Below are 14,383 nucleotides of genomic sequence, written 5' to 3'. Positions count from 1 at the left end.
AGACAGAGTCTCACTGTATTGCCCTGGCTGGAGTCTAGAGTACAGTGATGTCATCTCAGCTCACTGCAACCTCAGACTCCTTGGCTCACGCTATCCTCCTGCCTTAGCCTTCAAGTAGCTGGGACTACAGGCATGCCACCATGCCCAGCTAATTTTTTCTATTTTTAGTAGAGACAGTGTCTCGCTCTTACTCAGGCTGATCTCAAACTCCTGACCTCAAGCAATCTTTCCACCTTGGCCTCCCAGAGTGCTAGGATTACAGGTTTGAGCCACCATGCCCGCCCTTCTCTTTTTTCTTTCCTTGCTTATTTTCATATTTTAAGCTCTTCCTAGCTCAAAAAACTATTTCATTGGTGGGGATTACTGATCAAGGGATTTCTAATGCTGTTTTCTACTCACAATTAAACAAATGCAAGTGGAAAGCCTTCATTCATCATTCAGTGACCATTTATATAGAGTACTATGATGGACGAAAGGTTGAGACAAAAAGAATACAAAAATGACTATTCTCTGGCAAATACTTATAAATTGCTTTCTTTGTGCTACAGTTATCACCTTATTTAAACTGTGTAACAACTCTATTAGGGATTCTTATTTTATAAGAAAATCAAGGCACAGAGAGGTTAAGTAACTTGCCCAAAGTTACACAGTTGGTAAGTGGCAGAACAGACATAAAAAATAAAAACCCAGGTAGTCCGACATTAGACCCTGTGCGCTTAACACCTTAACACCTGTCCTGTGCTGAACTGCCTGGGATGAGATCCGGGAACAGCAGAAGGAGGAGTATATTCAGATAGGACAATACAAAGCACTGTGTGATCATGATATAAACGAGGAAAATGAGAAGGGGTTGAGAAGAGAAAGAAAATACTTCAGACAGCGCATGGGTAGCCCTTGAGGGCTGAGGTAGGTTTTGAGTGAGAGTTATAGGAAATAGCATGAGTAGGAGATACTGGGTCTGGAAAGTATTTTCAGAAAATAAGTAGGCTCATTTAGCTGGAGGAAATGATGGTGTGTAGCAGTACAAGGTAAGGCAACCGCAGCCACATTTTGCAAGCCTTGTCGTGTAGACAGCGGGGATGAGGAAAATGGAGGGCTTTGAGCAGTGAGGTGGCCAGAGCGCTCTAGAAAGCTAGCTTAACTTTGTGGGGTAGGAGTTTGAAGAAAGGAAATGCTAGGAGAAGGAAAAATAATTAGGAAACTATTCATTTTTTATTGCAACACACATTTGTTATTAATAGTTATTCAGCAGTTTCTGTGGGTCAAGAGTATAGGCACAGCTTAGCTCGGTCCTCTGCTTAGGGTCTCACAAGGCTATGAAGTGAGGACTGGAGCTGCGGTTTCAACGAAGGCTAAACTGGGGAAGGATTCACTTTTGTTAGCAGATTTCAGTAATTTATGGTTTTACACCAAGGACTTGAGTCTCTTGCTAGCTGTTGACAGAGGCTGCCCTCAGTTCTTTCCAGGGGCCTCCCCACGTAGGTGTCCCACAACATAGCAGCTATGTCTCCAAAACCAGCAAGAGAGTGGGAGACTTTAGCTAAATTGCACTAGAATCTTACATACTTAATCACATATGTCCTGTCATGTTTGCCTTATTCTGTGGGTTGGAAGCAAGGTCACTCCACACTCAAGGGGAGGGGACTACACCAGGGCATCAAACTCAGAAACAGGGATCGTAGGGCTGCTCTAGGCTGCCTGCCACGGAGACAGATGCAGTTGTTGGGACTAACGCTCAGAGTCTGGATTACAGTGGTGTTAACGCAAATAGAAAGGAAGAGTCAGATGCAAGAATTTATGTCTAGGAAATATGATTTCTTGCCTGTACCATGTGAATTTCTTTGTATCCATTATCTCACATAAGCGTCAAAATATCTCCTTAAGATAGATGTCAGGAAAATCCCTATTTCACAGATGAAGACACAGCTTTGAGAAGTACCCAGAGGTATATATATCCTAGCTTCACATCTGGGTGTCCCAGCCTAGATTTGAACCTAGGGTGTCAGTGCCAAAGCTCGTAGTCATAGGCACTCTGCTTTACTTGGACTTTAAAGTATAGAGGACCTGAAGAAAAATGGGTAAGAAAACAATGCAGATAACTCCAAGATTTTAAGCCATTTCAATTCAGGGAAAGGTCATGTTAACTAAAATAGCAATGTCATGAGGGCATTAGTAAAGTCCTGTTTATTGTGCATACACTATATGCCAGGCAGTGTGTGAAGCACTCGGCATGCAGTTACAATATGCTTACGCACATGCAACAGTTAATGTTCCCGACAGCCTGTAATACAGTCCTTTGCCCTGTTTTACAGATCAGGAAACAGGACCACACCATTGCCCACTAAACTCAAGATTCCACAGATGCACCCGTGGTCATTTTACCCATATCTATTTTCTCCAATGTCTGACACTTGAGCAGTGCTCATTATATAAATTTTGTAATGAAGGCACATAGCTAGTAAGTGGTAGAGTCACAATTTGAACTCAGAACAGCCCCCACTCTTGCCTCCTGGAGAAAACCATGCATTCCACTGTGGCCGTATTATGTGTGAGGCCACAGCAGGGTTCTAGATGCTCAGCAGAAACCTAAATTCCATCAGTGAAGCTTGAGAAAAGGTCGAAGCTAGAATAAACTACTGAGGAGCATCCGGGTAGAGACTACGGAGTCTTAAAATTAGATGAAATGATTATGAAAGGGCATAGGCCCCAAAATAAAACCTTAGAAAGTACCTATATTTAGAGGTTGAGAGGTGTGAGAGGTATTTTAAAAAGCAATGACTGCATATAGGTCAGAGAGATAAGATGGAGATAAAGATATAAAAACAAAGTGGGAAGAGGAGGGCTGTCAGCAGTATCAGCCACCACAGAGTAATCAAAGAGCATCAAGATTAAGATAAGAAGACTGAATTTGGAGAGTAGAAGGTGATTGATGACGTTTGGGTGAGCAGATTCAGGAAAACAGAGGCCTAGGAAGAGTCAGCTGGCGTCTGGGAGGATGGGGGAGCTAGGCTGTGAAAGAAAGGTTGGTAGTGAGGTGGAGCTCATGAGTATAAGCTTCTCTGTGATTTTAGGAGAGCTCGTAGCGGTAATATGAGAGAGGCTGAATAGGAGACATCTTGTTAGAGACAGAGGGAAGGGCCAAGTAGGAAGAAAATAAAAATGGCAGGAAAAGGATAGACTATTAATGGAACATGGCCCCAGAGGAGGCAAACGGAACTAAGCTGTAGGACCACTGGTAGGTAGGAGGGGCAATCCTTAGAAACGGTGAATGGTACTATTGGAAGTAGGAGAAGAGACTACTTTGCATTTAAAAAAAAAAAAAAAGTATAGAAAAGTGGAGGTTGAGTAGAGAAAAATTGATGTTCAAATTGAAGGTCCTCAATTTCTCTTTAAGAATTTAGGAAGGAGGCAAGTTCATCTATAGAAAGCAGAGGGAAAGATTTCAGGACTAGAAGATAAGGGATATTTTAATTAACTGAGGCAATGGTTAACAAAAGTTATTGAAAGTCTACTCTGAAATAAGTAGAGAATTCAGTAGAGAAGACAATAAAGGATAAAATAAGCAATAGAGACCCAACTGAGAAGAAATAGCGTGAACTTTTAATAGAGCCCAGGACCATGGTTTGATAACTTTGACCAGCTTCTGAGATGAGGTGGTTGAAGGAAGCTACTGGTACCACACAGGGTTAGGAAGTGAAATGGTGAGAATGGCAGATAAGAATGGAGGAAGGATGGATTCTAGAGGCAAGTGAAGGCAATATATACCTTGTTTTATTGCGCTTTGCTTTATCGTGGTTTGCAGATACTGCGTTTTTTACAAAGTGAAGGTTTCTGGCTACCCCACATTGAACAAGTCTGTCAGCACCATTTTTCCAACAGCCTGTGCTCACTTCATGTTTCTGTGTCATATTCTGGTAATTCTCATAATATTTCAAACTTTTTCATTTTATTATATCTGTCATGGTGACCAGTGATCTTTAATGTTACTATTGTAATTGTTTTGCAGTACCGCAAACCATACCCATCTAATACAGTGAACTTAATCAATGTGTGTGTTCTGACTCCTCGTTGATAAGCTGTTCTCCCATCTCTCTCCCTTCTCCCTGGCCTCCCTATTCCCTGCAACACAACAATATTAAAATTAGGCCAGTTAATAACCCTACAATAGCCTATAAGTGTTCAAGAGAAAAGAAGAGTCATTTCTTTTCTCTTTAACTTTAAAAGCTAGAAATGATTCAGCTTAGTGAGGAAGGCATGCCAAGAAGGCCAAAAGCTAGGCCTCTAGTGCCAAACAATTAGGTGAGTTGAGAATGCAAAGGAAAAGTTCTTAAAGGAAATTAAAAGTCCTATTCCAGTGAACACATAAATGATAAGAATGCAAATCAGCCTTATGCTGATACGGAGAAAGTTTGAGTGGTCTAGATAGATCAAGCCAGCCGTGACATCCCCTTAAAGCCAAAGCTTAATCCAGAGTTAAGACCTTAACTGTCTTCAATTCTGTAAAGGCTGAGAGAGGTGAGGAAGCTGCAGAAGAAAAATTTGAAGCTAGCAAAGGTTGGTTCACAAGCTTTAAGAAAAGAAGCTGTCTCCATAAAAGTGCAAGGTGAAGCAGCAAGTTATCCAAAAGATCCAGCTAAGATAATTGATGAAGGTGGCTACACTAACCAACAGATGTAGACAATGAACGAGCCTTCCACTGGAAGAAGGTGCCATCTAGGATTTTCATAGCTAGAGAAGAGAAGTCAATGCCTGGCCATTGAGATCTGATTCACCATTCAGAAAACCCAGGGCCCTTAAGAATTATGCTAAATCTACTCTGCCTGTGTTCTATGAATGAAACAACAAAGCCTGGATGACAGCACATCTGTTTACAGCATGGTTGCCCACTGTTGAGACCTACTGCTCAGAAAAAATATTTCTTTCAAAATATTACTGCTTATTGACAACGTACCTCGTAACCCAAGAACTCTGAGGGAGATGTACAAGGAGATGAATGTTATTTTCATGCCTACTAACACAACTCCTATTCTGTAGACCATGGATAAAAGAGTAATTTCAACTTTCAGATCTAAGAAATACCCTTCATAAAGTTGTAGCTGCCATAGATAGTGATTCCTCCAATGGATCTGGGCAAAGTCAGTTGAAAACCTTTGGCAAGGATTCGCCATTCTAGATGCCATTAAGAATATTTGTGATTCATGGGAGGAGGTCAAAAGATCAACATTAGCAGGAGTTTGGAAGAAGTTGATTCCAACCCTCATGGATGACTTTGAGTGGTTCAAGACTTCAGTGGAGTAACTACAGATATGGTGGAAAAAGCAAGAAAACTAGAATTAGAAGTAGAGCCTGAAGATGTGACTGAATTGCTGAAATCTCATGATAAAACTGTAACAAATGAGTAGATGCTTCTTATGGATAAGCAAAGAAAGTGGTTTCTGAGGTGGACTATACTCCTGGTGAAGAGGCTGTGAACACTGATGAAATGACAACAAAGGATTTAGACTATTCTGTAAACTTAGTTGATAAAGCAGCAGCAGGGTTTGGGAGGGTTCACTCCAATTCTGAAAGAAGTTCTATGGGTAAAATGCTATCAAACAGCACTGCATGCTACGGAGAAATCTTTCATGAATGAGTCAGTTGATGCATTTCATTGTTGTCTTATTTTAAGAAACTGCCACAGTCACCCCCAACCTTTAGCAGCCCTCACCCTGATCAGTCAGCAGCCATCAACATCAAGACAAGACCCTCCACCAGCAAAAAGATTATAACTTGCTCAAGGCTCAGATGATCAGTAGCATTCTTTAGCAATACAGTATGTTTTAATTAAGGTGTGTACATTGGTTTTTTAGACATAATGCTATGTACACTCAATAGAAACCAGTACTAAGTGTAGACATAACTTTTATATGCACTAGGAAACCAAAATATTTGTAACTTGCTTTATTGATATATTCACTTATTGCAGTATTCTGAACCCAACCTGCAATACCTCCAAGGTATGCCTGTACTGGCATTGGTATAAGCTGAGTGATGAGGTAAATGAATACTGAGGGGAATTTAGAATCCAAAGACTTTGATTTGGGTGTGGTGCAAATTATCAAAATGAGGAAATAAAGTGGTTGTGATCACAAAAGAAATGCTCAAAGTTTGAGGTATTGAAGTAAAATAGTTCCAAATCAAGCAAACTATAAGGTGCCCTCTCTGTGGTTTCAGAGATTAAACAAGGAACTGTGAGGCCAATGTATTATAACCAGAATGAAAAATAAATGACTGTGGCAGGGGATGAGATGGGGTGGACTGACCAGGCACCCAAATTATCAAGACAGATAGAGTGCCATGACGAGTTCATAAATACAGGAACAACAACAGGGCCTGGCCGTCAAGGTTCAAAGAAAGGTTGAAGGAGACAGAACAATAGTCTAAACTGACCATAGGGGATATGAATGTTTGTGAGGCTGGTAGTATCTTCAGGGGCAATTAAGGTCAAGAATCGGAAGTTCAACTTGAGGATCAGTCTAAACCATAGGACACTTAGCTTCTGTACAGAACAAGGCGGCAAAGTCATCATGGAGTGACTGAGAGAGCAGCAAGCAAGGATGCAGACAGGAAGGGAAGTGATATTTGGAATCAGATGTAATCATTGTTCCCTATCCTATTTGCTTCTCTCATCTACCCTATCAGCCCTTTACAGATGATCCTTCTAATCCTTAAAATAGGCTATAAGGTATTATCCCCATTTTACAGATGAAAAAAATCTGGTTCTGAAATTTGAATCTTGTCCTGACTGCAAATTTCAAGGTTTTTCAACCACAGCCCATTGACTCTCGGTGGTCTTGAAGTGTTACTGCAGCTTCCAAGGACTAATTAGAAATCGTGTCTACTGGGTGTGAAACACAGTGTATTCCTTTGTGTTGCTCTTGAATTACATTTAGCTCTAAAAAGTTCTATGTGAGCTTATATATCTAATCTTATGTTTACTTCTTAAGTTTTTTCAAGAAAACTTCTCGAATCCTTTTTCTCAAGACATTAAGGAATTTCCAGAGACATTCAATATGAACATGTTGAATTTCTGCAACTACACTCTAAAACATTAAGTTAATCTTTATATTGCATTATTTTTCAGGTGTGAAAATGAAACCAAGTTCAAAACAGAAGACGTATTTTGGGCCTACAATTTCTGCCCTACTCCATATTCCTGGACTGCACTTCTGGGCCTTATTTTATATCTTGTTTTCTTCGCACCCGGTAAACAAGGCTTTCTTATTGTTTTGTTAATTAAATGGCCTCTTTTTAGGGGAGACAGGCTACTGTTTTTCAAATTCATTAAATGCTATTTTACTAAAGTTTTACATTCTTTATTTCTCAGGAATGGGACCAATGCCTTGGACTGTGAATTCTGAAATATATCCCCTTTGGGCAAGAAGTACAGGAAATGCATGTTCATCTGGAATAAACTGGATTTTCAATGTTCTGGTTTCATTGACATTTTTACACACAGCGGAATATCTTACATACTATGGTAAGAGAATATTTTTTCCAACATAGTTTCATTTTTATTTTTCCTACTCTATTTTTTAGATATATTATCATTTGTCATTGAAAGACTATGTGGTTATATTTTTGCTGGTATAAACATCTCCAGGTAGCTCTCTTTTTCCCCACAGGCCTTGGAAATGTATCTGGGGAAAGGAAAGAGGAAGGCTCCTTCACTAAGCAGCATTGCTTCTTGTCCCTCCGTGCTCAGGGCTGTCACCCACCCCTCTCCCAACCCAAACATCTCCCCAGTTAGAAATCTTCATGGCATAGCTTTTAGTTTAACAAAAAAAAAAATTAAAAAAAAAAATGGTAAAGAGATGTAGGCAGGGCCACCGAGATGTCCTGTGACAGAGGTGGAGTCCAGTCCAAGAGCAGAATCAACACAGACTTTGAAGTAGCTTGCCAGGATACTTAAAGATATGATGTGCTGTGCGTTGTGCCTTCCGTGTATCCTCTGTGCTGTTCAGGCCAAGGTGTGTGCATTTCAGCATCCTCTGAAACTAGCACTTACCACTTCCAAAACTGTAAACATGATGGAAGTGTTCAAATGAAAATGTGTGGAGACCGTAATTCAAAGAAAACAATATTGATAAATGGCTGAATTAGGAAAATACTTTGGGGAGCTACTTCAAATCCATTTTTACTTAAGTGAAAAGACCTTTCTTTGTAGAAAGATGATTTCTGGCCAGGTGTGGTGGCTCACGCCTATAATCCTAGCCCTTTGGGAAGCTGAGGCAGGCAGATGGCTTGAGGCCAGGAGTTTGAAACCAGCCTGGGCAACATAGACCCCTATGGCTGCAAAAAAAAAAAGGCAAACTGGGTGTGGTGGCTCGTGCCTGTAGCCCCAGCTACTCAGGAGACTGAGGCAGGAAGATCACTTTAGCACAGGAATTTGAGGTTACAGTGAGCTATGATGATGCCACTGCACTCTAGCCTGGGCAACAGAGTGAGACACTGTCTCAAAAAAACAAACAAAAAAGAAAGAGGAATTCTACATTGTCCACATGACTTTATAGGTTGTGATAGGATTCTAAATAATGAAATGTGAGATTTTCATTCTCATCTCCCCATCAGCCTCAGTGGTGTGTGTGGAATGCCTCCTGCTTAGACCATTCTGAAGACCTTCTCTGATCCCCTCCCCCACCTCACCTCATTCTATGCTCTGGGCACTTATATTACTTTTTGCAAGAACAGGTTTACTTGTCTGTCGCCCACCCCCTACTATTAGACTGTAAATCCCTGGAGGACCGTCTATGCCTTGTTCACCATTGTATTCCCAGTTCCTTCCAGGACATCCTGTTCACCTGATAAGCACCCACAAGTGTTTGTCAAATGAATAAATACATGCATGAATTTTGTAGATGAATTATGAATAGGAGAAACATTATAAAAATCTATTTCCCCCCTCTTCTATACATGCTGAATTAGTATTTGCTTTTAATCTAATGCTTTTACTACCTTTATAAAACTCCTTTCTCCCAACCACTTAGAACATTTAGAAATATTTATTTTCTTGGAAAGGAAAGGCATTGGCATTTTAAACTTGATATATATTAATATTTAGTATATTCCACTTTATCCCATTTGCCAACTAAAAATTTTTATATAAATTCATGAACATATCTTCATGACATGATAAATATGAGCATAATAAATATTTACTCATGTTTACTGATTCTTGAACACTTAAATATTTGAAGACCTAAATATATATTTACGTCCCTTAAAGCTTGTTTTATAGAAAGTTACAAATAATGAAAGTCTACATGATAATACTTTTGACAGCAAAGCTCCTCTTTCTTGAATTTATACTGCCAGAAAAACATGAGGCAACAGAAGTGAAATTTAAATAGGGCATATGCAGGCTTCTTTTAAAAAATACTTGGTTAGAAGCTTTTTGCTTTGCATTAACCTTTTGACATGTCAGCGCACTGGTCCATTCAGTCGATTACTCTCGTAGTGAAAAGATAGTTCAGTTCAGGTTCATTTTGCCCTTTTTTGTGTGACATTTTAATCTACATATTACTGATTTATGTAAGCTATGTGTTTATATTCCTGATTTAACAAATATATATCCTTATGGTGTATTTCTCTGGAAATACCCATGTCTTTTTTCTCCTTTTTTATTGTTTAAGATCTCAAATTTTGATCCCTTCCTAAACCACGCTGCTTAGATAGGTCTGCCTTGCACCCTATTCAATAATGTTTATTACTGATAATTATCATTATCATCAGTATACCATTTTTTATATAGCATGTGTGGCTAAATAGATCCCTTGGAGAACATTATATAAAAGTTCCTGTTTTGAGGTACTGAAATTCAATCAAACATGGTCATTGATTTCCCATTTGCATAATTAAATTCAATATTTGTTTTAATCTGGAACTTAATATAAGACTCTAATAAGATTTATTTCCTTCAGAATAAATCTGAGGAATATCTGTGCTGTTCAGCAGTCCTGACAGGCTCATTACAGACTTTTTCATTTTCATTCCCAGGGGAATAATTGAGAAAGTTACGTTATTGATTTGACCATGACACAGAGCAGGTCACAGCCTCCTGTGCTTGCTCACGCTCCTCTCTGGCTTACCCACAGGTCTCGTCAGTGGAACCCATGCTTAACAGTCAGTTTTGGCATTTTGCCTGCTTTGCAATCTTCAGATTTTACAAAAGTGTCTTGTATTTTAATAGAATTTCCTTGATATTATTCAGCTTTGGGAATCTGGGTCACAAGCAAGAATCTGTAATTGACTTTAAGAGTCTTTCTAACCTATCTAATTGTTTTTAACTATAGGAGCTTAGCACTGACAGATTTGATTTGTTACTTCTAATTATGCCATTGTTCTCAAATTATGAAAGATAATAAAGATAAAAGATGTGATATTTATAAAGCCAAACTGGCTTTGCTGTGTTACAGCTTTTGAAGTTTATCAGCCAGGTTTGGTCAAAAATGTTTTTATCACCTGTACTTATCTTTCCATATCATTATCATGATTACCATCCTTTCTTTGTCCCTCTTTGCTAAAGATTCCATTTCTTTTCCTACCTCACAATATTGTGGGGGGTTTTTTGTTTGTTATTTGTTTTGAGACAGAGTCTCGCTCTATCAGCCAGGCTAGAGTGCAGTAGCATCATCATAGCTCACAGCAACCTCAGACTCTTGGGCTCAAGTGTTCCTCCTGCCTCAGCCTCCCGAGTAGCTGGGACTACAGGCACACGGGCCACAAAGCCCAGCTAATTTTTCCATCTTTTGTAGAGACGGGATCTCAGTCATGTTTAGGCTGGTCTCAAACTCTAACCTCAGGTCAGCCTCCTGCCTCGGCCTCTCAGAGCACTAGGATTACAGGCATGAGCCACCACACCCAACCTACAATATTGCTTTCACCTCTACTCAGAACACAGGAATTCAGTCTCTTAATAGCAACTCCTCTTCCCTAGTCATTTAGTAGAATTTAATAACGCTGGCTATCACTTTTTTGAGCAACTAACATCCAGAATTCTAATGGGCATGTAACATACATTATTTCTATTATTTACCGTTTGGCAAAGCAGGAATTATTTTCCCTATTGCACAGATCAGAAAACCAAGTTTGAGAGAATTTAAGAAATTCTGCCCCAAGGATTCAGCCTGGATCATTATGTGACTTTCAGGCCCACATTCTCCACAGAGCCATGGAGCCTTTCTCTCACAGCTACACTCAGCCATGCATTCCCGATGACCTAGTATTATTCTTCCAATTATTTCTCAAGCATAAGCCATAAAAAAAAGGGTGCAGTAAATGTTTAATGTGAACCAAATTGAAAGAGCCTTATATTTGTAAATAGAGTTGTATTTTTATTAAACAAAGGGAATTTGATTTATACAAGTCCAGCTCCTTAAAGAGTTAATATGGCTTTCACAAATTATGTCTTGATTTAGTTAACCCTTTTATGTTTTTTTCTAATATTGCATAATTTACCTCTGTTTCCCTTCTGTTTTCTCATGGCTCCTTGTTCTACAGAAGAGATTCTGTTGGGTGGTCAGTTCATCAGCATTTTTCCTCCATAGTTTTCCTTGAGTCTTTCCAAGACATATTTCGATGGATATTCTGGAAATGGTTACTTATTAAGAAAGTATTAAGACAGTAACCATGTGTTAGGCACTAGGAACCCAAAGACGAGCCATAGACACTGCCCTTTGAGGAGACCACTTTTGCCACTGGAACAGAAGAGCAGGTGTCCCTCTCAGGCATCTTTTAACCTTCTCTCTTGTACCTGCCCCTGATTTTGACCGTAAGATTTAGAGAATCATTAACTGCCAGCACTTAAATAGGAGTGGGGAAACCATTTTATTTTACTTAATGAGGTATCTGAGGCCCAAAGAGGAGATTAAATGACTAATTTAGAAGTCACAGATCTTCCCACCCCCAATCTGATATCCTTTCTCCAGCCATTTGTCACGTTAGTTTATCTTCCTTCCCCCATCTCGTTTACAGGATGGTCTGGACCGAAGGCCTAAAATTAGGCAGGGACTCCATTATGGTTAGTTGTTTTCCACCATCGAAAGTAGAAGTCTAGGTTCTTAATATTTAAGATGGGAATTAGTTTATAAAGGAAAGGCCATCTTGGAAATATGTAGAGAATATAAACAAATCATACATTCTTATATCTCATCCATCTAGGCTTGCTGTATCGACACCTGCTACCTGGTTGTCTCCTATTTACATGTTTGTTGGTATGCTGCATTGACATGTATAATATTACAGCAAAACAATATTCCCTGACCTCACAGAGCTTACGTTCTAGTGGAGGGAAACAGAAAACAAATCAGTAAACATTATAGTGTGTCAGATGATGGTAAGTAAGACTGAGGGGAAAAAATGGACTATAGGGGTCCAAGAGAAGGAACAAGGAGACCAGTTAAGGGACTATTGCAGTGGTCCAGAGGGGAGAGGATGGCTCCTAAACCACAGATATTTGTGGAAGTGGTGAGAAGTGGTCATCTTCAGGTTACATTTTAAAGGCAGATCCAACAGGATTTCCTCACAGATTGGGATGTGGGATGTGAGAGTAAGAGAAAAGTCTAGGAAGACTCCTAGACCTTGGGCATGAGAAAGGGGAAAGATGAACTTGCCAGGTATTGCACTGAGGCATTAATTGAGGGATGTCATCATTGTACCTGGTTCTGGAAACACAAGATGAATAATAAACATCTCCTGACCTCAAAGTGCCTCTAGTCTGGTAGACAAAGCAAACATATACGTGCATATAATACTTCTTGGTTATTATGACACGGATTCTCAACAAAGTGCTGTGAAAGCACATTGGAGAGAGTAATTCCCTCTAGTCAGGGAACTGAGGAAAAGTTTCAAAGCAGAATTTAATCTGACCTGAGTCTATTCTTCTTGAGTTTGTCATTACATGACTTGAGTTTAGAAAATAAATTGTATTACATTCACAGGGTTAGAATAATTAGAGGAAACCCGGCTGGTAGTAATTTTTTGGTCCCATTTCATACCTTGGTTATACATGATTGACCATGAAAAAAAAGTCAAAATCAATAGTCCTTCATATATACATATTTTTTTCCATGCAGGAGCCTTCTTCCTCTATGCTGGATTCGCTGCTATGGGACTCCTTTTCATCTATGGCTGTCTTCCTGAGACCAAAGGGAAAAAATTAGAGGAGATTGAATCACTGTTTGACAACAGGCTATGCACATGTGGCACTTCAGATTCTGATGAAGGGAGATACATCGAATATATTCGGGTGAAGGGAAGTAACTATCATCTTTCTGACAATGATGCTTCCGATGTGGAATAATTTTCAGCTGCTGATAGATGTAGTTATTTAAACAAACTTGGGGCAGAAGAACAGCAATTGGTGACCTCACTGCCGTGCTTCTAATCTGGTTCTTTCCACAGTCTAGTTTTGAATGACTTCATATTCTAGAATACTTGATTAGGAGGAAGATACAACCATGATGACTTTTTTTTTCATGAGCAGGAATACAAAAAATATATATTTACGGAGATTTTGATCTAATTGTTGAGCAAATGTGTGTAATCCCTTCTTGAGATAGTCTAAAATGACTAGTGTACCCAGTGACTTCAGTGGTATACTTTTTTCCTAAGACCATATATAATTTTAGTGGCAATAGAGTCAGTGCTAATCTAACCAAATTACATATATATTCATAAAGAATTATTTCACATGGCATTCTCCACATGAAAAAAAAAATTCTGGGAAATGGTCCAAGGATGTTCTATGTCAAAACATGGCCTATTGGCCCTAAATTTTCCTAAGAGGTAGTGGCTTATCTGTGATCAGCTGTCAGAAAGTAAATTCCATTTAAGCTTTCATCAGCAAATTCAAAAGTGCCTCCTACAAGGGCACAGTTATCCTTTCTCCTTTGGATTCCAAGTTTTGATTTCTCTCTCGAATTCAGAGATTGAGAGTTCTTCAGAAACTGACTCTGCACAGAATCTTTTGACTATATCAAAAAGCAAGTCTTTTAGGGGTTATTTTCATACATGTTTTTTGCATCAGTTGTAAGTATACTTTTGCACAGATAAGCTAGCAAGTTTTGGTAAGAAAATTGTCAGAAAATAACAAAGAAAAGATTTTTATGGATTCCTAATTGGTTAGTCACTTAGATATGCACTGTAAATCCAAAATAGTGCCAGATATTTATATATCAGGGTCAGTTTTTGTTCATGCCAAAATCACCACACCTTCCTCATTGGCTCTGGAGTCCTATTCTGTGCCTTCATTTGTGTTATATAAATAGCTGCATGCAGACTATTTTTCCCTTTTGGTCAAACAATAATTTCAGAAACAGAAAAGAGGAAGGAAATCAGTGGCAGA

The 14,383-nt window shown here is 39.2% G+C and overlaps 1 protein-coding gene across 1 annotated transcript in view; it reads left to right on the top strand.

Annotated features, from left to right (window-relative positions):
- Positions 1-13,339, top strand: part of SLC2A13 (solute carrier family 2 member 13) — a 336,502-nt gene extending 323,163 nt beyond the window's left edge. Inside the window, exons 8-10 of the mRNA XM_069490901.1 lie at positions 7,124-7,245; positions 7,367-7,519; positions 13,113-13,339. Coding sequence (XP_069347002.1) covers positions 7,124-7,245; positions 7,367-7,519; positions 13,113-13,339 — 502 coding nt within the window. The remainder of the gene's footprint in view (positions 1-7,123; positions 7,246-7,366; positions 7,520-13,112) is intronic.
- The last annotated feature ends 1,044 nt before the right edge of the window (positions 13,340-14,383 follow it).

Source organism: Eulemur rufifrons, chromosome 16, assembly GCF_041146395.1.
Source record: "Eulemur rufifrons isolate Redbay chromosome 16, OSU_ERuf_1, whole genome shotgun sequence".
NCBI lineage: Eukaryota > Metazoa > Chordata > Mammalia > Primates > Lemuridae > Eulemur > Eulemur rufifrons.
Note: the sequence above shows the minus strand (reverse complement) of the source record. Positions and strands in the feature narration are given on the sequence as shown.